Source organism: Canis lupus, chromosome 18, assembly GCF_003254725.2.
Source record: "Canis lupus dingo isolate Sandy chromosome 18, ASM325472v2, whole genome shotgun sequence".
Lineage (NCBI taxonomy): Eukaryota > Metazoa > Chordata > Mammalia > Carnivora > Canidae > Canis > Canis lupus.
This window is the reverse complement of record NC_064260.1, coordinates 25,576,245-25,598,945: the sequence shown is the minus strand read 5'-3', so window position 1 is coordinate 25,598,945 and position 22,701 is coordinate 25,576,245. Positions and strand designations below refer to the sequence as shown.

Genomic DNA, 22,701 nt, shown 5'->3' with positions numbered 1-22,701 from the left:
ACTGCGCTGCCTGCTGGGAGGCAGCACACACGAGCGTTCTTTACAGCCACGACAGCGAAGCCGGGAGTGGCCTTCCCTTATTACACAGGGCAAGACATCGGGCACCTGTGAGGGGAGTCGGGGGCTCCTTCCACCCCCCAGGCCCCTCCCGATCGCCAGAGGCTTCACCTTTCAAGTACTGAGTCAATCAACAAGTTTCTAAAGATAATCCATTTTTGATAAATTAGAACACAATGGAAACAGTGTGTATCTATAATATACATATAAAAAAGTCCAGTTTTAAACTGTGAGCAGGCCCAGTGCACAGAGCACGTGTGATCACAGAACCCTGAATGCAGGAGTGCTGGCTGGGTGTCTTCAGAGTTTTCTGCTTCTGCCACTCCCAACAGAATTGCTTGGGGACGGGGGCCATCGCCCCCCGCTCTCCCTGCCCTCAGCTCTCAGGGCCCTGGGCGGGCGCCTCCTCGCCAGCCTCGGCCCTGCGGTGCCTGCGCATGTGTCTGTATTTGTCCACATAGGCCTTGACCAGGTTGCCCACCTTCACGGGGTTGATCTCCCCGCTCTTGCTGTGGCATATCTGGGGGGAGAGGAGAGGCACAGATGACCCACACATCCCCACAGGGACCACAGGGCACAGAGCCCGACATCCCCCGCTGTGCCTGCCTCGCACAGCGGCTGAGGGTTCGTCTCCCAGCTGGAGACTGTGGCCCACGAGCCATGGATTTGGCCCTGACGCCCTGGGCCTGAGAACCGTCGGTGTCTCGGGCTCCTGCTTTCCCACCTGCAAGCATGGTGCGTTACGTACCTTCTGTTACTTCGCCCACAGAACAAGCAACAAAGCGCGGTCCCGTCCCCTCCCAAACTCCAGTGCTTACCTTTCCCGAGCACCTATGAGCTACTGGGACAGGAAGACAGAAGTGGCCTCTGGCTGCAGCCAGGACGTGACCATGATGCCCCGGCCCCCGCCCTGCCCACCCACACCCACCTTCTGTACCGCCTTGCGGAGGATGTCCTTGTACTCGTCCTTCGTCACCTCCCTCTTCTGGTAGAAGGGCTTGATGGCCAGCTTCACTTCCTCCACTGCCCGCTCCTGCATGTGCAGCTTCTTCATGTACTGAGAGCAAGGACACACGTGTGTGACCGCCCCGCCTGCACACAGGGCTGCACACGGCCTGGCCCCGAGCGGGGAGGGCCTGGACTCACCTCCTCATTCTTGGCCTTCTCTGCGGCAGGCCTGGGAGCGGCCGTCCTCTCCTCGGAGTTGCTGGCACCAGTGGAGTGGCCGGCTGGCTCCGAGGCCGTGGCCAGGGAGGTGGGCACGGGGGCCGGGCTCTGTGCAACCCCACAGCTGGCCAGGGGCAGGCTCCCCTGCAGGATGAACTGCACTGTGGGCTGGCTGGCCGGTGCGTAGGGTGGGAGGCTCACGGGCAGAGCTGGGGCGGGAGGCAGGTTGGACGTATAAACCTGGACAAAAACACAGACAGCTTAGGGCGGCGCTCCCGCTCCCGGCCCCACAGCAGGAGCAGCCCTGGCCAGAGAGGAAAGTCCCTCAGCCCCAGCCTGGCACAGCCCGTGTGGCCGGGCGCCAGACCACGTCCCTCCAGCCCAGGCACCCACCTGAGAGGGCTCAGCGTCAGGGAAGCCAGACTCTGGAAGCGCATAGCCGGGGGGAGGGGGCTCAGAGAAGGATGTCTGCTGGAAGCCCACCGAGGGGCCCATGTCCTCTGCTTCCCAGACCCCTTCCCGGGGCTTCTGAGGCCTGTGAAGCGGCGTCCCTGAGGGCCAACACAGGGGAGGTGGGTGCTCTGTGGCCACTCTGGGCCAGAAGCTGCTTCCTGGCTGAAAATTCCAGAGGAGCATCCCAGCAGCAAGGACCACAGGCCAGGCTGCAGCCACTACCCTGCCTCACGGCCTACGCTACCTCCCAGAGAGAAGACCCCCCAGCGGTCACCTGGGGCCATCCTCACACCCCCCCAGTCCACTGGCCCCCCAAGTGCCCGCCGTAGCCCCCTACTCACGCAGGCCTCGGTCCTCGGCAGGGGCGCTGCTCTCCGCGTCCTGGAGGTTCCAGGTGACTCTCTTCACCAGGGCTTTGGCCCGCAGCAAGGGGGTCTGCGAGGGGCCTTCCTCCTTTCCCACGGGCACCCCGCCCACAGCCTGGCTCCCCAGGGCGCTGGGCACTGAGCCGGCCCCAGCTGCATCCTGCTGGAGCAGGGGCTTCTCGTCGGGGCCCTGCGCCTGGGGCGGGGGCTGTGCGGCATCTTCGCCATGGATCAGGGACACCTCCCGTCGGATGACAGCCACGGCCAGGCTGGCGTCCTGCTGCTGGCTGGCGGGCGGCACGGCAGGGTTGGGTGGGAAGTCTCGCTCTGGGGAGGAGTCCGTGCTCTCCGGGGAGGGCGGGGAGCTCATGTCATCAAGCTGCATGAGGAAGACTTCGCTTGAAAAATCCTCAAAGATGTGCCCCGCCTCCACAGAGTCACCGTAATCAAGGTCCTCGGGCGGACACTCAGCTGGGACCTCCACAGCCACCTTGTGAGTCTCAGCCCCCGCCGGTGAGGCATCTGCTCCCACTGAGGCCGGTGGCCTGGCTGGCTGCTCCCTGTCAGGCTTCTGCTCCTCCTGGGGAGCAGCTGCCAACTTCCTCTCCGGGGAACGAGGCCTTGGCCGCTTCTCATGGGAACGAGGCCGCTGGTGCTCCCGGGACCTGTGCTCCGTGCTTGGCGACCTCGGTGACCTGGACCTCCGCTTCCTCCTCTCGTGGGAGCCCCACCTGATGCGGGGCCGCTCCCGGCTCCTCTCCCTCGGGTGCCGGTGTCTCCGGGCTCTGTCCAGGCTGCTGGCGGGTGAGCACTCCCTCCCCCGAGACCTGGACCCCGACCGCCTCCGCTTCCTTCTCCTGCTCTCCCTGCGTTCATGGGACGAGCTCCCCGGGCTGCCTGAGCGGGACCTGGACCTCCGCCGGCCGTGACCCCAGGAGTCCCTCTTCCTCCTCCTGCCCTCCTCCTTCGCCTTCTTCCGCTTAGCTCGCTCGTGGCTGCTGGAGTGGTCACTAGAAGACCTCCGGCCCCGGGACTTGGTCTGCTGCCTCTTGGGGTGGTCCTCCCCCACCGGTGGAGACACGGACCGTGAGCTCCTGTCCCCAGAGCGGGAGCCCGAGTGGGAGCCCGAGCGGGTCCTCCGGTGCTCCCTGGCAGAGGCCCGCTTCCTCTTGGCTTTCTTCCTGCCACGGGAGCTGGACGTGGAGCGGGAGCAAGACGGGGACCTGAGCTCCACGATTCTGTGGGTGGTTGTCTGTGGCGCGTCCGGGCTGGGTGGGGCCTCTGGCTCTGCCACAGTCACGCAGGTCACTGTCCGCTCCTCGGAGCCAAAGAAAGTACTGCAGGGTAGCTGGTCCTTGTCCTCCCACGGCTCGGATGGGGACGGCCTCTGCGCCCGGGAGGCCGAGCCCCGGCCCTCAGCAGCCCCCTGGCCCAGCCCCTCTCGCTTCAGGTCGGAGGCCTCCTCGGGAGCCCCCTCGCCCCGGAGCTCGAGCACACCGGAAGAAGGCCTCCTCGGGGGCTCGGGCTCGGCCCCGAAGACTGTCTCCACTGTGTAGGAGGTTACACAGCGCACAGTCTGCAATGTTGGGGCCTTTGGGCTGTTGATGGAGATGGTGCGAGTGATCTCGGAGGGTAGGAGACCAGAGCCCAGGCGCTCGGGGCTGCTGCCGGCAGAACTGGAGTCGGAGCCTGTAGGGTCAAAAGGGTCGTAGATCTCACTCTTGAGCTGTTTGGTCTTCCTGATGGAGAAGAGGGGCGAGGGGTTCTCTTTCCTCTGCACCTTGTTGTCGACAGGCCGGAATGTGTTACAAAAGCCAGGGTTGGAGAGTCTCCCGGAATGCGCGGTGTTCCCAGGAATATTGATCCTGAAGCTCTCGAACGTCGAGCTGACACCCTTCCCCTTCGAGGGCCCCAGGGAGGCGGGGGACTGGGAGCCGCCCCCTGAGTGTGGCCGGGGCTCTTGTGGGCCCCTGCTGCTGGGCTCGCCCTCTGCTCGGGCACCATGGCCAGGCTGGCCAGGGCCCTCCCTGCCCGTGAGGCGGCTGATGCAGGAGCTGGGGATCTCGACGCGCTGCTCACTGGTGGGGGCCGCATCCGACCGTCTGCCGCCACAGTCCTCCCTTCTGACCTTTGGTATTCTGGGTAGCTCAGATATGTCAGGCCTCCTGGGAGCTGGCTTCAGGGCCTGGCCCAGCAGCGCACCAGCCGGCGGCAAGTGAGAGCAGCTACCAGAGATCTTGGAGGGTGTGGCGCTGGCGGGCAGAGTGGGCCTGTCGCCATCACATCGGGGGTCGTCCCTCTGCTTTAGGCCAGGCCCACGCACGCCTGATGGGTTCTGAGCCTGACTTGACGGAGGGGTTACCGACGAGTCCAGTTTCACGGTCGCCCCTGTTGAGAGCACAGGGACACGGGAAGGTGCGGGCCCACTGCGACAGCTCAGCCCCATGCTCTGCAACCCGCTTCCCGCGCACGGGGCTCTAGGCTGCAGGCAGGCCCTGGGCCCAGGGTGCTTGCCCCCTTGCGATGAGCCGCCTGTGCTCTTGCCTGCGCTCCGCGGGAACGAAACAGGTGCTGAAAGACAAAAGGGTGAGTGGCCATCAGTCCCCACCGGCTCCTTTATGACACACAGTCCGTGGTTCGGCCCAGATCACAATGGCCTTCTCCTGCTTATTCCCGGGGTGCCTGGGTGGCTGTGTGTGTGTGGAGCATCTACTTTAGCTCGGGTCATGACCTCAAGCCCCCTGTTGGGCTCCCTGCTCAGCAGTGAGTGTGCTTCTGCTCTCCCTCCCCCCTGCCCCCTCTCCCTGCTCATATGTACATTCTCTCTCAAATAAATAAAATCTTAAGAAGAAAAGCTATAGGGACACCCGGGTGGCTCAGTGGTTGAGCGTCTGCCCTCGGCCCAGGGCATGGCCCTGCGGTCCTGGAATCAAGTCCCACATCGGGCTCCCTGCATGGGGCCTGCTTCTCCCTCTGTGTCTCTGCCTCTTTCTCTGTGTCTCATGAATGAATGAATAAAATCTTAAAAAAAAAAAAAAAAAAAAAGTAAACAAATGCCCATTTCCACTTGCTCTTTGAGCTAGACCTCTGAGCACCTGGGGGCAGCACTCAGGTCTCACCTGCAGGCAGTCTCACATGACACCGTGGGGGTTTTTACTTTCTCTTAGCCTCACAGCCATGCCCTATGGCCATGCAAAACACCCCCGCCACTTACAGACGCTTGTCACAAAGGGGCACAGCCTGCCCGCCCTCCGTGTCAGGTCCGCCGGCGGGCGCAGGGACCTCACCATCACCTAAACCATCACCCTGCAACCTCTGTTCAGAAGAGGATGGAAAACTAACAAAGAACTGAGAAAATCCTGCCCCTTCACGTACGTTTTGAGCAGAGGATTCATCTTAGCTCTGCAACGGTCTCATCCACCGCTTGCTCAGACACAAGGAGAACCAAAGGGTCACGTGACCCTCTCAGTTCCCAGAGCGCCAAGGCACAGAGGGCTCCCCGTGGACACTGCTGGCTCCGTGCAATGGCCACCTCACCTGCTCTCTTGGCGCTGAGAGAGCCGTCCCGATGGATGATGATGTCGGCGCCGTTCATCATGAGGAGGCTCTGGCCCGAAAGGATACTCCCCACCAGGTCAGGGACCGGGGCCTCATCCACTTCTGGCTCAGGCGCCGCAGCAGGAACACTCCTCCTGTGGGTACAGACCCATGGCTGCCTCCCCATGCCCAGGACCCTCAAGCCAGGCAGGTGCACCCTCCCCCCAGCTGCCACACGTGGAAGAGGCAGCCTGCCGGGGCCCTGCATGCAGAGGACATCAGACCCACCCAGCAGCTCTAAAAAAGAAAAGAAAAGCAGGGTGTTTGGAGATGAAGTCATCCGATGCTTCTGGCCCCAACTGCCACCAACAGGCACCCTATTGACCAGTTCCATTGGTTTGTTTTGTTGGATGGGTGAACAGAAGAAAACAGTCCAGCCTGGGGCGGCAGCACGGACAGCAGCTCTGTGGCCAAGGTGGGCACATGGAGGTGGCCCAAGCACCTACGGCCACTGGCCCCCAGCTCAGCCCAGGCAGGCTCTGGCTGGCCATGCATCCTGGTGCCCTGGACTTCAGCACACGCCCCAGAACAGGCAGGGTGAACACGCAGGGTGCCAGGCCCATATGGAGCCCCGCTGGCTCCACCCCAGGACCATGGTCCCCGCCAGCACATACCTGGAGAGCCCCATGGCCACAGGCCTGGCCACGGGCCGGTGAGAACGCAGTGCTGACTGGGACAGAACCCTCCTCTTGGCGCTCAAAGGGGAAGCAGGGTTTGTAGACTGGTCCTCACTGCTGGAGAAAGCACAGAGCCCACAGGAACGGTGACCCCACAGTGGAGGCCCAGGGAGACCCCGGCCCCTCCTCAGCTCTACTCGGGGCAGCACTTGTGCCCTAGCCCAACACGGCTTCTACCCAAGCCTCTGAGTGGGCGCAGGGCAAGGGCGGGCGGATGTGCACAACAGGGCTTCTCCACGTTGGCAGGTGTGGAGAGTTCCCTCCTCACCCCACCTGAAGGAATCTGAAAAGGAGTCGAGTCCTTCCCCTCATTTTATAAATACAATATCTGAGGCCCACTGCCCATGAAGGAAGGAGGGAGGGAAGGAAGGAAGGAGGGAGGGAAGGGGGGAAGAAAGGGGAGAGGGAGGGAAGGGGAGAGGAGGGAGGGGAGTCCCCCTGCAGGGCAGTCTCCGTTACCTGTCAAAGGGGTCCAGCTCATAAGGGTCTCCAAAGAGCGACAGAGAGGCCGCTCCGATGTCCGCACGCATCAGCCCCAGAGAGGGCTCCGCCGGCTTGTGCACAGAGGGGATGCAGCCTCCGCAGGCCGGACCCCGGAGGCCCAGTGTCCGTGCGATACGGGAGCGAGCTGTGGCTTCATTCTGAACCAAAGTCATAAAAGGAAAGGAATGATAAGAAAGACGGGACCTGAAGGCTCTAGAAACACGGCTGAGTAAATGCCACACCAGAGCCGCAGGGCTTGGCCTGTAGCAACGATGACACTCCACGGGTCCTTATACAGTCCAACATCCCCCCGCGCAGCACACCACCACCTGCAGGAACTTTTTGTTACCAGGTGGTCTGTTTTCTACAAAAATTCACAAGCAGCGAACAAACCATTCAAGGGATGACTGATTTGACAGGTGTTTTAAAAACCACCCGAGGGGCAGGGCTGAGGGGACAGCACTCCCACATGTGTGCGCTCGGGGCCATAGTCCCTGGACACCCTGGCAGGGGAAATGGCGACACACAGCCAAGCCCAGGATCAGGCTCGGGCATGAAGGGTCCACACAGCGGGACGTGGCCAGTGTGCCACCCACACCCACGTGTGGCCACAGCTTTGGCTTCTTGTCCCTCCAGGAAGTCCGACTGAATGAACCACCAGAGCAGCTGTTCACATGCTCCATTTAGACACAGGGAGGGGCGCCTGCGTGGTTAGTGCCTGCGTCTTGGCTTCGGCCCAGGTCATGATCTTGGGGGTCCTGGGATCGAGCCCCACGTCGGGTTCTCTGCTTCTCCCTGTGCCTGTGTCCCTCCCCCTACTCCCGTGAGCTCTCACTCGCTCTCTCAAACAGAAATCCTTAAAAAAAAACAAGACAAAACCTGAGTACAGGTTTCCGTAAGCGTACAGTACGTTCATCAGCCAACGGCAATGATCTGAGCGTGAATCCACGTACAGACGCAGCAAGCACCTGAATGACGGCCACAACAGAGTATCTTAGGTTTCGTGTACTAAAGTGATGTCAGCGTCCAGCCCGGTAGTTGCAGGGAGGACAATCCTTCAGAGCAGGGACACGCAGCGCGGGCTGCACGCACACAGAGGGGCCCGCTCTCAAAGCCTGCTTGTGAGGAACTAGAGGACAAGGAGCCCACGGGTGACCCACTCGAGTCACCTCGGCCAGGACAAGACTGGTCTGGCCGAAAACCCGGCCGCACACCCAGCCGGCGTTCCCCTCTCGAAGCCCCCAGCTCCCAGCGGCTCCACACTCCAGCTAACAATCCACTGGCCTCCCCAGCCAGCTGGTGGCCCCGGCCCTGCCGCCCTCACACCCCCTGGGCGGCCTGCCCTCTGTGCCCCACAGGGCCCACCCTGGGGTTCCAGGAGTTGTACACAAGCCCCGGGCCATCAAGCTGCTGGAAAGGTTCCTGGACGACCTCTTGGCTAGCCCCAGCTTTAATCTGTGCTGCAGAAATGTTCATTTTTCAGAAAGGTGGGTGTTTCTGAGTCCCAGCACCTGCTACGCACGGGAACGACAGCCATAGCAACAACGCCGTCCGAGCCTACCTTTGACTTGTTCCCCTTTCTCTTCTTCACGCGGCCCTGGCGTTTCTTAGACCTCGCCCCAGAGCTCCTGCTCTTCACAGATGACCTGGGCTGCGCTTTCCTTCTTCCTGATGCTTTCTTCCGTCTTCCTGCAAAGAGCACCCTGGGAGTCTGTGCTTCGCCGGGAACCGGAGGCCCCCGCCCCTGCACGTCCCACTCACGCACGTGCCGCACCCGCCGGGCCCTGGCGCGTAGACGGCTGTGCGTACTGGCCCGGGGTTTTACATGGAGAAATAAACCATCACCTAAAGCTCCGTGCTTCCCGTGGAGGAGCGAGAGAGGGCAGGCAGTGCAGAGGACACAGGGCGCCTCCGGAGGCCACGGATTACAGACCTGACCTCCGTAACTAGTAAACTAGTGTTTCACGTGGTCACGTAACAAAATTAAATAAAAAACAAACCGCGACAACCCAGAGTAAAATGAAACCACCGGCCCCAGGCCCGCGCCCTCTCGGTCTAACCACAGAGGAGCCCCCAGCAGAGGGGAAACGGTTGCTGCGCATCTCCAGGAACATGTCCCGAAGGGGGGGACGCACAAACCCCTGGGCTCAGAGACACGGGTGGCTCAAGGGGCTCCTCCTCCCAGGACGCTCCCACAGCCCCTGGGCGCCCACAGGCACTTCAGCCTGGAAGGAGGGGTTCCACGGAGCCCCGGTGATCCACCCTCGGGACGCCATCGACACAACGCGTGTAGCAAAGTCCTCGAATTCCTAACCCCGCCAGAGCTCGGGAGCTCTGCACGAGGACTCGACTAGACGTAGTCCAAAGCCCCCGAGGCCTGGGCGGCAGCCAGCACAAGAGGAAAGCCTCCCCTTGCCCTGCCCGAGTCCCCGGGGCGCCGGCTCACAAGCAGGGAGACCAGCAGGTGCCGCACCCCCTCGCAGGCTGCAGGGCTGGGAGGGGCGCCCATGGCGACCTGGTTCCCTGCACAGCCAAGTCACACGGAGACACTTGCCAGGCACCGCTGCCAGCGCAACAGGGATCTCGTTCGGCTCTGGATTCAAATAAACTATTTCTAAAGATTCTATCACATTTATGACACATTTAGAACTTTCAACACTGAGAGGCTATCTCACGGCGCTCAGGAATTCCTATTCTCCTTGTCGGGGGCCGCGGGGGTACTGGGCTTAGGGGGAAGGGAGGAAGATCGCCTCCTTTAGAAACACATCGGAACACGCCGACAGGTGAAAGGACGCAGGCGCCAAGGACGGGCTTCGGACCAACGCGGGGCAGGGCGGGGTGGCAGCGAGGCCGGGCCAGGGCAGGGCGGCTGGGTGCAGGTTCACTACTCGTTTCTCCCAGGCCTCCCAGGGTTGACAGGGGTCTGTAAAAACAATTAAAAATTCACTAGAAAAGCCAAAAAAGGGAATCCCTGGGTGGCTCAGCGGTTCAGCGCCTGCCTTCAGCCCAGGGCGTGACCCCGGGGTCCTGGGATTGAGTCCCACGTCGGGATCCCTGCATGGAGCCTGCTTCTCCCTCTGCCTGTGTCTCTCATAAAGAAATAAATAGGGATCCCTGGGTGGCGCAGCGGTTTGGCGCCTGCCTTTGGCCCAGGGCGCGATCCTGGAGACCCGGGATCGAATCCCACATCGGGCTCCCGGTGCATGGAGCCTGCTTCTCCCTCTGCCTGTGTCTCTGCCTCATTCTCTCTCTCTCTCTCTGTGACTATCACAAATAAATAAAAAAATAAATAAAAAAAATAAATAAATAATTTTTTTTTTTTTTTTTTTTTTAAAGAAAAACCAAAAGAACCTCAAACCAAACCAAAGCCCAAACCAAAAACCCCACCGGGCAAGATGAAGGCGTGACCGGGACAGAATGATGCTCAGCTGCCCGAGCACAGGTAACGGGTGCGGCCGGTCCTCGCTGGGTACATCTTAGGGACAAAAGGAAAACCTTCCGGTCCCACCTCGAACCACAGCACTGGCATCGCCTGAAGCGGATGGCCTGGGGCCGTCTCTGTGCGATGGAGGTGCAGTGAGCAGACACGTGCCAGCACGGAGACCTGGCACTCCTGAGCCGAGACGAGGGGAACAGTGTGAGAGACAGGAAGGAAGGCCCTTCTTATGCCCTTCACACCACATGGGACGGCCAACCAGCGGCAAAGAGCACGCACAGCACAGTCCCACGGACGGAAACATGGGCGCAGGCTGCCCGCGCCGGCACCCCACCAGCAACAGGGCCGGACGGCACCCAGGGCTCGGCAGCAGTGGCAGGGGATGCAGGGCACGGGGACCAGCACTGACCACTCCCGGTGCCGGGGGCCCCGCGGCTCTCGGGCCACTGGGGCAGACAGCCACGCAGCCTGAAGCATGCCTTGAGCCTCCGAGCCCACGGTGTGGTCTTCTCCGACGCCTGCCCGCAAGACCCTGGTACATCCACACCCCGAACATTCGCAGCCACCCAGTAACAGCCCAAACGACCCTCGAGGGAAACTGGAGCAGCAAATTGTGCTGTGCGCGTAACGCGGATATTCCTCAACGATACACGAAGTCCGTCCATCACAGAGACACAACCACAGAGTCCAAAACCACCGCGCTGAGCAAACCCGCGCATCCAAGGTCCTATGAATGTCTCACCACGTGAAGGCTGAAAACAGGCGAAGCTAACATCCAGTGTGAAGAAGGGTGGCGGCCGGGGGGCCAGGGGGCCGGGGCCAGGGTGCAGGCCAGGCGGGGCAAGCGTCATCGCCATTAAGCCTGGATCTGTACCGCCGTCGCTGTAACACCTCAGATCATCACCCACCAAACAGGCGAGCACAAGGCCACAGTGACCTCCCCGGGGTCAGCGAGGGAGGGGCAGGGCCCCCCAAGGCAAGAGCATCTCCAGATGACGATCAGAGCTCCCGCCTCATGCTCCAGGCCGCCGCCGAGCTCGAGCGGGCACCTGTGTGAGCAACTGGACCCACGCCACCCCAGGCCTCTCCCCAGGAGGCACCCACGGACACGAGGCAAGGACGGGACATACAGGAACTAAGCCAGGAAAAGGACAAGTAAGCAGCCAATTCATCACCTGGACAGCACCCGCGCACAAAAGCCCAGAACCAGGGTCCTCCCGCCGCACTGCTGCGTGTAGAGGGAAAAAGGCAGTTTGGCCACAAAGTCTCACGGTCCCTAACCAAGGTCGGGGTGGCCGAGTCGCCCTGACGCGCCTGCAGGGCTGTGGCTGCAGAGACCTCAAGGCCTGCAGCAACGTTCACACGTGCACAGACCAGACCCGCGCGGCCCTTCTGACCCCTGAAAACACCAGCCTGCAGAACCTGCAGGGGCTCTGGGGTGAAGCTCCTGGGGGCCGGGCCACACCTGGGCTTACCTGTTCTCCTCCTGCGCTTGGGGGCCCGGGGCGTCACGGGGCGCTGGTACACGGCAGTGCTCAGACCCGCAGCGACCGCCTCGATGGTCTCATCCAGCAGAGAAGACATGAGGTACCGCGGGACATGCTGCATGGCAAGGAGGGTGCCGTTGGCGGGGCAGCGCCCCCCCCCAGAGCCTTGAGGGACCCCACACTGGCCCCCACCAGGCCACCCATGGGGGCCAGATACCCTCGGGCTGCCAGCAGGCTTAGCGGGTGTCCCCTTCTCGCTTCTCAAAGACAAACCGCAGCAGGCTTCCTGAGGGCGCTCAAGGCCTGGGAGGGCCCCCCAACAACACATTTAGGGCGGGTACGCGGAAGAGGGCCAGGCAGGCCGCGAGGAGCCAGCTGCAGGGCCAGGGCACCGTGCCGGTGCGGAGCAGGGCCACGCAGGGAGATGGACACGGGGTCCACGGGGTCCGAGCCCCCCAGCCAGGTGCTCCGTGCTCTGCGCCTTCCCCTGGCGAGCGCCCTCCCAGTGCTGACAGCAGCCCGTGCTGCTACCGGAAGCAGCGCACGGGCGGTGCAGGCCCACGGGGGGCCGGCAGGCTGGTGTGGGGCAAGCTGGGCCCGGTTCCCTTCACAGCAGCCAGGACGTGGGGCTCGACTGCGCACACGGCTGCCCTCGCACACCGCCCCCTGCTGACCGCCCCCCTCCCCAGAGCCCCTGGGCGGCTCTACAGCTGGGCTGGCGGCCACAGCGCACCCACCTGGATCCTCCTGGCGGTGGAGATCCGATTCCGGTTCACGGTCGCGCGGACCCTCTCGCTCTGCCTCGTCCTGGCAATAGCTCGGGTCCTCCCTGCGTGCGGCCGAAGCCGGCTGGTGGTGGGCACCACGTCAGCCAAGAGCAGGGCCACCTCTTCCTCACTCACAGGACCTGCATCTGCAAAGGACAAAGGTCCTGGACTGAGGAGCGCCCGCCACACCCACACAGCCTTACGGGGTCTCCCGCGAGAACTCTGCTGAGTGCTCCCTGCCTGGGACTGAGGTGGGCCTTACCGGCGTCGGCAGCAGCTCCAGGCGCAGCACATTCTGGACAGAACCACTCATCCACCGGTACCTCCTGGAGAGGAGGGTCTAAACACTCCATGTGGTACCTACGGGAGCCAGAGGGCACACACAGGGTCACTGTACGACCCAGGGCCACCGACGGCCATGCCCGTGGGTCACAGGAGCGTGACACACCTGGCTGCAGACAGATTCGTGTCTCCAAGCCCAGGTGGAAGCCCGGACACCTGAAGTGGCTGCATTTGGAGATGGGATCGCTGGGGGCTGAGGTTACAAGAGGTCGTGAGGGTGGGGCCCTGACCCACAGAGTGGGGTCCTTAGGAGACGGAGGCACCCAGTGCTCCGTCTCCTGGCAGAGAAAAGGCCACGAGCACACAGCAGGAAGGCGCTGCTGGCAGCCCAGAGCGTCTCTCCAGACCTGACCCTGAGGACATGGCGTGGGCTCCGTGTGCATCACACGGGACACATCAGGCTCCAAGTGTTCCCACGTCCTTCCCACAGGGATGCTGGGCAGCTCTGCCCTCCAAAGGGGGCCCCACGGTCCCCGAAGCCTCCACGGGAGGTGTCCTACATGGAGGGACTGAGTTAGGTGGCCATGTGATCCAGGGCAGCTCTGTCCCGTGGGGGACTTGCAGCTGACCGTGGCAGATGTCCTGCACCTGGAGGCTTGTCTGTGGTTGGTTGAGACCTCGGTTTGTCCTTGCTCGCCCCCCGCCCCCCCAGCATCATTCAGCAGTCCCAAGAGTTTCAAATGCTGGCACCTCACACTTCACAATCCAGTCTGAGGAGCTAATACAGAAAGAAAGGCTTTGTCTGCTGAGTGAATGGAGGCGTGGCCTGACCACGGTCATCCAGTTCCTTCTATCCAACCTTCAAGGACAGCGGTTTAGAAGAGTCACTGCTGACGCGGGCTGCCCGTGCCAGCCTTCTCCAAGCTGGCCCAAACTTCTCCAGCCCAAGACCCGGACAAATCCCGGGCGACCTGAGCCCAGATTAAGAACCACGGACAGCTCACCACGCTGGACCGTGGGGATCCAGGGAGCCAGGACAGGTGGAAACCCTCACCACGTGACCCTCCCGCTGGGACCTCACATGAGAACCACAAGAATGGAAGTGAGGGCTGAGAGGTTCCTCCCGGAATGCAAGCCAGCAAGCCCAGGCCAGCATCAAGTCCTGGGCAGCACCCGCAGTGGACACCAGCCTCAGAAGCCACCCCACGTGCTTTTTCAGGGGTAGGATCAGTAACAGCGTTGCTTCTCACAAAGCATTTCAAGGCTCCGACATGGTCCACCCGGTTTTCTCCTCATGCCAAGCTCCAGGACCTCGAGTGGAGGCTGCTGGTGAGTCCACAGGCCAGGCTGCTTGGACTCACACTGACAGAGGGCCCCGCCACTGCAGCCGCCCAGAACCGCCCCCCCTGCCCGCCAGGATGCCACAGTGATGCGGCACCATGATGTCCTCGGAGGTTTCCCTAGTGACTGGACACCTTTACATTTAATTGCAAATTTTTTTTAAGCATCAGAGATAATGTGAACCTTGCTTCCTGTAAGTGAAGAGATCTGCTACACGTTTGTGTATCTACGGCCTTGTGCTTCCATCTCTAAAAGAACAACTGAGTCATTTCGTACTTGGTAACGACAGCATCTCACAGGAGGATTTAGCAGGTGGGAAACGTTAAGTGTGAGGATGCTTGGAGACAGATCACTATGCTCATCCATCTGAACGCTCTAGATTCATTAGGAGTTTTATGTACTTGAGTTATCTGCTAAATAACCCAAGCACGTAAGACATGTTGACACGTTACATTTATGAACACAGTTTAGGATAGTAAATAGAGTTGTGAGATATCCCTACGTGTCACCGCCAAGTTAGTAGGATTAAGAACAGACTGTGACGAAGGAGCTGAGCACCGTGGGCTTGATTCAGAAGCTGCAGGAAAACAACGAGGCCTAGTGAGCAGGAGTTCCAACAGCCTCACCTGGGCTCCCCGCTGCCTTCAAGGCCACCAGAAGGCACCCACGTCTGGCATCCAGCTGGGATCCCGGGCTGCAGAGGTGAGGCCAGCGACGAGGGCCACAGGCAGTCCCTCCTACCTCTAATGGCCTCTCCTGCACCCTCCAGCTGTGCCAGGCCCACAGTGGCCACAAGCACGTGGAAAGGACTGGTTTTGCGTGAGCTGAGCTCTGAGTGCTGAGCTGCCCGCTCGGCCCCAGGGCCTCACAAGACCATACTTCCTCAGCTTCCTGCTCACACACAGTCAAGTCAGTAAACGAGGCACAGGGCTGGCAAGAGCAGGGACTGGCCTCGAGGGTTCACAGGACACCCACGGCAGCCAGCCCTCTCCTGTCCTCACAGCAAGCAGTGAGCAGGGGGCAATCAGACACAGCTGGGACCTCTAACGGGAGCACCCACACACAAGCAGCCACTCGTGAGAAGGGAGCCTGGACAGACCGTGCGAGTGGAGGTGCCTAGGGAGGATAAACGCACAGCATGTGGCAATCATCTGGGGAGCGAGCACGTGGCCAACTGAGCTCCACGCAGGAGGCACTGGGGAGGCAGGCCCTGGTCAGGGGTCAAAGCCTGGGCCAGTCTGCAACCGGGGGGCCTCTAGGGCCAGCTCTGGGCCACCAGGGCTCGAGACTGCTGGCCGCCTGCTGCTTCTCAGCCCAACCCTCAGAAGGGCTACCTACAAGACGAAGTTGCGGACCTGACAGCCCCACGGGCTCCTCCTACCACCACTCGTGTCTCTCAAGAGGCTGCCACAACCCCCTCAGCACGAGCTCACAGCAGAAAAACCCCCGAGAAAGGAAGAGTGATGCAAGGAGGCCGGGGAAAGGCTCCCAGGAGCCAGAGTCTGCTAGACACGGGTCACTTGACCTCGTAGAAGGCGGGGTCCTGTACGTGACCTACGTCTGGGCTCCCGGCCCCCATTTCTCAGGTTCCCCTCGGCTCTTCTCCATCCTGTAGCCTTATGTGCACCTCTGCTAAGCAGTCTCAGAATCTCTGGGGGAAGAGCAGGGGTATAAGCGGTGGGAAGAGCCTGTGAGCCCTGCCGGCTACCAACCAGTGGCCTGGGACTCAGGTGCTCCCGACACAGGGGCCTGGCCTCAGCGGCCACAGCACACAGCATGACGCACGGAGCAGCAGCCCTATGTGACGTCCTGCTGGTCAGGGATCGGGACAGCAGAAGCAGCTCCTCTGCTCCCGGAGCTGCTGTGAGGGGCCCCAGGCTCACCCGGCGTCGCAGCCGTCACAGAGGAGCAGACGGTCCTCCCGGTCACTCCGGCCGCACACCTCACAGAAGGTCGGGTCCTCCTCCTCCTCTTCTCCGGCTCTGGCATTCTCCACTGGAATCTGAGAGCAGAAAAGCCCTGCCGGTCACACAGCAAGTGGAGCCTGATCCCCAGAGTCAGCAATTCTGCTCACGCGTAGCGGACGGAGCAGCTTCTCCCGTGGGAAGGCCCCAGAGCGGGCAGGTGGGGACCAGCCAGGACACGGTCACCGCAAACGGCAAGAGAGAAGCAGAATAAAAGCAGCAGGCCTTTATCCTCTCGAGAACTGTCCTAGGCCCCAGCAAGGGCAGGCAGACGCGCAGCAACACGGTGGCAGTCACGGGCACGCATGGAGCACGCCCTCCCCACGCAGGCTCGGAGGCGCGGGACTCTGGGCTTCCGTTTTCTGAGCCACCCCATGTGTGAGGGTCGTGGACACGCTCCCTTCACATGGGATGCCACCTCCGTCCTCCTCGCTGTGGCCACAGCCCGTCCCGCTCTCCCTCCACCGGTGTCAGCACTCATCCCACCCTTCTTCCAGAGCCCGGGGGGGGGGGGGGGGGGGGGGGGACTTAGGGTCCTCCCTAACCTGCTGCACTGCCTGTCACTCTCCGATGCTCTCCAGTTGGGCTAGCTCGTGCGCTCCCGGACTTTGCACCCCCATGCCTCTCGGCACACACAGGACGAGCTCAGCGTCCACATGCTCCTTTGGCAGAAGCTCCAGGTAAATGAAGGCTGCCTACGTGATGCGGGGACAGGCCCAGGTTCCAGGGAAGGAGAGCAGTGCGTCTGGGTCAGGGGCCAGAGTCAGCAAAGCCAGAGCTGCCACCTGCGCACAAACCTGAGCCAGCGCAGCACTGAGCCCACGAGAAACCTGCACGCCCAGCACCAAAGTCCCCATGCATCTACGGCCTTGGGCCCTTTGTAAATAAAACAGCGGGTCTACGGTTGTAAGAGGCATGTCTAAGGCGTGTGTCCGAGTCTCCGTGATGCTCCTCCCTGACAACAGGAGACTCATATAGGCCCTTCGAGCTCTGCAAAGCACACAAGCAAACGCATGCACTGGAGAGCAAAGGGAGCTCCTCCTTCCCCGCCCTCTCACACATGACGGGGCCCAGCGCTGTCGGGGGTGTGGTCCCCGGGGAGCCCAGGCTCTACCCTCACTTTCCCTCTCCCCCGTGGCTGTGAGCCGGAGAAAAGACACGCGGGAGGTGGGAGGAGGAAGTCTGAGAAACTGCCTTCCCACCCAGAACCATCAACCCACTTCACCCTCATGCTGCAAACGACATTTTAGTGGGTTTCTAAAGCGCACTTAACCAAAATTTGCTCACTTTAGGAAAGCTAATCAGGGTAGCCCAGGTGGCTCAGCGGTTTAGCACCGCATTCAGCCCAGGATGTGATCCTGGAGACCCAGGATTGAGTCCCACATTGGCCTCCCTGCATGGAGCCTGCTTCTCCCTCTGTCTGTGTCTCTGCCTCTCTCTCTGTTTTTCATGAATGAATAAATAAAATCTTTAAAAATAAAAAAAAGGAAAGCCAATCAACTCCTGAAAGCACCTTCTCCCATCAGACCTGGACCAATGTCAGGAGGCATGGGGGGCAGGGGCGCTTCTCCACAGCAGCCACACTTACCTTCTTCAGGATTTTACCACCAAACCGGGCTCGAATACAAATACATTTAAATATAGTTCGATCGACGGGACAGGAATTGGCATTCTGTAAGAAATTAAAATTGTATCAGGATCCCAGAGGATTTTCACCATTAATACCAGCCATACTCAAAGAACTCCCTCAAAAATCACGAACTTGTTTAACATTGATCATCAAATCTTCACTGCACACCTATGTGCCCTGTGCTAAGTCGCAGGGGCGAGGGAAGGAAAGCCAGCTGTGAGCCCACACACGTTACCCATCACTGCTGAATGCTCAACAAGCAGAAGAGTGGGGGTCCCAGGCCGGCCTCCAGCAGGGACAGCCCAGTCGCTGGCCATCGGGCCCCTCCTCTGCGGCCTGTGGGCAAAGCCTTTACCCGTGTTCCCACGCACAAGGCTGTTTGACATCTCTTTCCTAGTAAATTCTGGTATTTCCTTACACAGTGTGACTATGCATCAGATACACGTTCTGGATGCTTCTTATCAATATGGTTTGGATGCACGGAAGTTCCTTGTTTTAAAATACCTTTATCGGGTGTATCATACATATTCTTTTTAAATGTGTATTTCGATGAGCTCTGATAAATTTCATCCACGGAGTCACCACCCAAACCCTCAGCCCCCTCCCCTCCCTCCAGGCTGTGTGCTTCCCTGGGGTCCCGGACATCCGTCCTCAGGACAGGGCTGTGGCTGCACACACTGCTGGGGACCAGCAGGCGGCCCGACGGTGGCCGGTTCATGTGCTGTTTCCAGCGTGGGTGGGTAAACAGGTTGCCTGCACACCCGAGGACAGTGGTGCAGACTGGTGTCTCCTCGCCAGCTCACGGCTACCAGTGCATGAGCCCCAGGGCTCACGAGTTACACTCCCTCCGATCTGAGAGGTACAGGGGCTCCCATCCTCCCATGGTCTCTGGTCTGACCTTCCGGCACCTGTGGCGAGACCTCACGGTGGAACCCACTCCCAACTCCTGCATGCGCTGCCCTTGTGTAAAGTCTCCTGGCAGCTGCTGCCCAGGGTTAGAGGTCTGTCCCCACAGCTGCCCCGCATTTTCTTCTGAAGGCTTCAGAGCACGGCTCGCTAACTTCCCATCTTGGCTCCAGGGGGCGCTCTGTGTGCGCTGTGAGCGGAGCCCTCCTCCCCATCCCACACTCGTTTACAGAGACCCGCTCTCCTCGTGAGATGCCACCTGCTGGCCGCCGTGGGTGACGGTGCTTTTCAGGTCCCCACATCTGGACGGATCCTGGCGTAGTCATACTTTTATAAGTCTTAGTATCCAATGGGTGACTTCTCCCTAGTTCAAAAGGACGGGTGACTCTTGGTATTTTCTTTCCCTCCTCTATGAATTTCACAGCACTTCGAGGCTCTGGACGCTTGGTCAGGGTGGGGATGAGATGAGGGATCTCAGAGCCGGGACTTCTCCAGAAAGTGCTCCTTCTTCATTGATCTCAACAGTTTTAGAAAAACTCTTTCAAGGTCGCGCATGTCTTTTTATGACTCACTTCTGAGTCTCTTAATCTTTGTTAATCTTGTGTCCAACAATATTGCTGAATTTCATATTCTAATTGTTTGTAAAACATCTATGTTGACAAACATTATTTGCAAAGAACACCTTTTCCTATGTGACATTTCTATCTTTTTTTGCTTCCATTAATCCAGCATATTGATTAGAAGACAAACAGCCAGCACCATGTCGTGTTCCTCAGTGTATAAGGCTTTGCCCCTAAACCTTAACCTAACCTGTGCCATGGATCCACTGCCGTGGAACAGAAACAAGTAGTGCCAGGGGCAAGGAAACCCTCAACACCACTGGGAGCCGGGAGCCGGGAGCCAGCAGCCAGCAGCCGTGTGGCCACGGGGCTGGCAGGAACATGGCCGAGGTTCAAACAGACTCCCACAGAGATGCTTCTGAGCTCTCTGGAAGAACGGGGAGCAGGGCTGGCCACGGGGTTATTGCTAATGTCGCTGGGGGAGGTGGGGCATGGAGGTGGGCTATCTGCACACACCGACCATGCCGGGGAAGTTCCAGGCTGGGGAGAGGAGAGAAAACACGGAGAGCAGACTTAACAGTTCTTGAAGGCAGAGACGAGCAGCAGGTGGGGGCACACATCACTCCTCCTGTCCTAGACTACTTCTTTGAAAGTTTTTACAATAAAAAGTTTGAAATATACCGTGTATTTTTTGGTAAATTCCCTTCATCTGTTTTAAGGCTGGCTCCCTTCACTGCTGGTTATTATTACTCAGTCCCAAGTTGCATCTCACGCTTCCTCTGCATCTATGAGACGATCCCACCCTGCGGGGCCACAGCACACTGGGCTGACTCTGCTGGCCACAGACTGCCTCTACGTCACTCATGATTTCTGCAGGCAGGTCCTCAAGGGACACTGACCCAGAAATAACCCTCCTCTCTCCTGCCTCTTCATCCCACACTCCACGAGCACATCACCCCACAGTGAGCTTTACTGGTAATCCCCAGAGCCAACAGCACACCAACCAAAGCAATGACCAAGCTAGGACCCATCTGGCCCCAATTTTACTGCAGAACAGAGACCACCACCCAGCAAGTGGCTGGCAGCCGGCAGGGTCACTTTCAATGGATAGAGGTCATCCTGAAGGAAGGAAGCACCCCAGAGAGAAGTGGCCTCACTCACCTTGGACCATTCCACGATACAGTCCAGACAGAAATAATGGGCACAGTTCTCGGGTGTCCCCACAGCCTGGTCCCGGAAAGTATTGAGACAAATTGGGCAGCTCTCGGCATCATCATCAGAATTAAATGCACCGTTGTCTTCCAGCTTCCCCTGAGTGTCCACCACAGCTACTAACGCCTCCATGTCCTCTTCTCCTCTTCCTCCTTCTTCAGAATCTTCGGACCCTTGAGAAAGAAGAAACACCACTTTGTGAGCTGGAGCACCAGGAGCAGGCTACAGCTGCTCTCAGGAAGGCACACTTCCAAATCCACACTCAAGAGACAGACCCCCTTCCTGCAGCCCTGCCAGGTGTGACCATCCCTGGGCACCTCACCAGAAGCAGCTCCCAAGCTAAGAGGACGGGGCACTGGCCGAGGGGGCCACACCAGCTCTGCAAGCCCCCATCTCGATGAGGGCACAATCAGAACCCTCACCACCAGAGCAGCTCCCAGGGGCCCGCCCCCAAAAACTGCCCCTGCTCGACACAGCAGCCTCCAAATGGTGGCGACACACTCCAGAACCGTCTCAAAGCAGATGGCGTTAACAAATTATCTGCCTCCAGCTGACACCTTCCTTACAGGTGTTGTTCTCTCCTAGGAGATGGAGGGACCACAGAGTCCTAACTAGGCAGTTTGGCTACAACAGTTCTGATCAATCTGTGAGAGGCTCTGGGGCTGGGGCTTGACCAGCAGAAAGGGAGACGCTTTCAGCTCAACACAGCAGTCAACATATGCGTTTCGTTTTCCCTCCCACGAGTTCACCTGCACCAGCGGTGTGGCAGGCAAGGTCCTCACAAGGCCTAGGACTCAACCGTACCCAATCCCTTCAGGGGAGGACAGAGCCAGTGCCTCGATGGGCTGTCATCACCTAGTCCCTGCGGCGGCCGCTGCGAGGCAGAGGGAAGTAATCCCTGGCGGCTCAACCTAATCAGGTGAATCCTTCAGAAGCCGTTCTCTCCGGCGGGTCACAGAGCAACGTGCTCCTGCAGGTGTAGAAGCGAGCAGCTGTGAACTGCCGCCGACCAAGGGGCCGGCCTCCACGAGCGGAGACCCCGGCCGACGGCCAGCCAGGGGTTAGGACCTCAGCCCTACTCCCTCGAGACCTCAACTCTGCCAACCAGCCGACCTTGGAGGAGGACCCTGAGCCTCGGATGGGAACCGTGGCCCAGGGACTCCTGAGGTCAGCAGCTGAGACCTGAGCAAAGGACCAGTAACCACACAGGGGCTGCTGAGCCTGGAACCCCGGAGATGGTCAGCACACCGTCCTGGGCAGCCAGAGAAAAACACTAATGAAACTGATACGCAAACATTTTGGAAAAGGGCAGGTGGGAAGCTACGGAGAATGGGCTTCTCTCAGCTTCCCCGCTTCACTAAGGGTCAAGTGAGCACAAGTACATTGAGGCCAGATGATCACTCTTCCCACGGAATTCTGAAAGGCAGAATTGGCCATCTGAGGGCCCCGTGGCCCCTGCACAGCGTCTGGGCACATGGAGCAACGTTTCTGAAGCCTCTGAGGGATGGTGACCAGCAATGACGAGGGTGCTAAAGATCTGTGCAGGCACATGAGGCAGAGCCGTCTACCCCCACCCACCCCCTCTCAGGGGCTGCCGGGGACGGCCCCAGCTCGACAAGGGGTCACACCGAGGAAGGTGCAGGGGAGCGTGCAGGCCTGGCCTGGCAGCGGGCTTGAAAACCCCAGTGTGGACAAGTGCAGGGTCCCCAAGAACACGGCCCAGGCTGGAGCCAGAGATGGGGGTGCCACGGAGCTGTGCCCTCAGTAGACCACAGTGACTCACGGTCCCATGGTCATCACAGCTCCCTGTGGAGCACATGCACGTGTGGCCTGGGGAGCTGGTGAGGCTACAGATCAGAGGCCTGAGTTCTCAGTTTTTGTGGTAAGCCTTAAGAACGTTATATATATATATATATATATATATATATATATATATATATATATATATTATTTTTTAAAGATTTATTAATTTTAGGGGCGCCTGGATGGCCAATCAGTAAAGTATCTGTATCAGCTCAGGTCATAATCTCAAGGTCTTGGGGTTGAGCCCTACATCGGGCTCCCTGGTCAGCAGGGAGTATGCTTCTCCTTTTCCCTGACTGTGCTCTGTCAAATAAATAAATAAAATCTTTTTTAAAAATTTATTTATTTTAAAGAGAGAACGTGTGCGTGCAATGCATGTGTGTGCAAGCAGGGGGAGGGGCAGAGGGAGGGGGAGAGAATCTTAAGCAGACTCCCTGCTGAGCACAGACACACACACACACCCCCCCCACCATGCATGGCCTGAGCTGAAATTAAGAGTCGAACACTCATCCAA

At 59.9% G+C, this 22,701-nt stretch overlaps 1 protein-coding gene across 3 annotated transcripts in view; it reads right to left on the bottom strand.

Annotated features, from left to right (window-relative positions):
• Window positions 1–195: 195 nt before the first annotated feature.
• The window catches only part of PHRF1 (PHD and ring finger domains 1), a 28,701-nt gene continuing 6,195 nt past the window's right edge, over window positions 196–22,701 (bottom strand). For 2 of the 3 annotated variants that reach the window (XM_049096311.1, XM_025452563.3), the window contains 15 exons: window positions 20,334–20,557; window positions 17,665–17,748; window positions 15,996–16,114; window positions 12,752–12,849; window positions 12,460–12,635; window positions 11,711–11,837; window positions 8,361–8,488; window positions 6,776–6,957; window positions 6,254–6,373; window positions 5,580–5,734; window positions 2,019–4,613; window positions 1,618–1,775; window positions 1,204–1,464; window positions 986–1,114; window positions 196–577 (listed from right to left, as the gene is read on the bottom strand). In XM_049096311.1, coding sequence (XP_048952268.1) covers window positions 434–577; window positions 986–1,114; window positions 1,204–1,464; window positions 1,618–1,775; window positions 2,019–4,613; window positions 5,580–5,734; window positions 6,254–6,373; window positions 6,776–6,957; window positions 8,361–8,488; window positions 11,711–11,837; window positions 12,460–12,635; window positions 12,752–12,849; window positions 15,996–16,114; window positions 17,665–17,748; window positions 20,334–20,557 — 4,700 coding nt within the window. In that variant the 3' untranslated portion in view covers window positions 196–433. The remainder of the gene's footprint in view (window positions 578–985; window positions 1,115–1,203; window positions 1,465–1,617; window positions 1,776–2,018; window positions 4,614–5,579; window positions 5,735–6,253; window positions 6,374–6,775; window positions 6,958–8,360; window positions 8,489–11,710; window positions 11,838–12,459; window positions 12,636–12,751; window positions 12,850–15,995; window positions 16,115–17,664; window positions 17,749–20,333; window positions 20,558–22,701) is intronic. The other variant, XM_049096312.1, reaches the window with a different exon arrangement.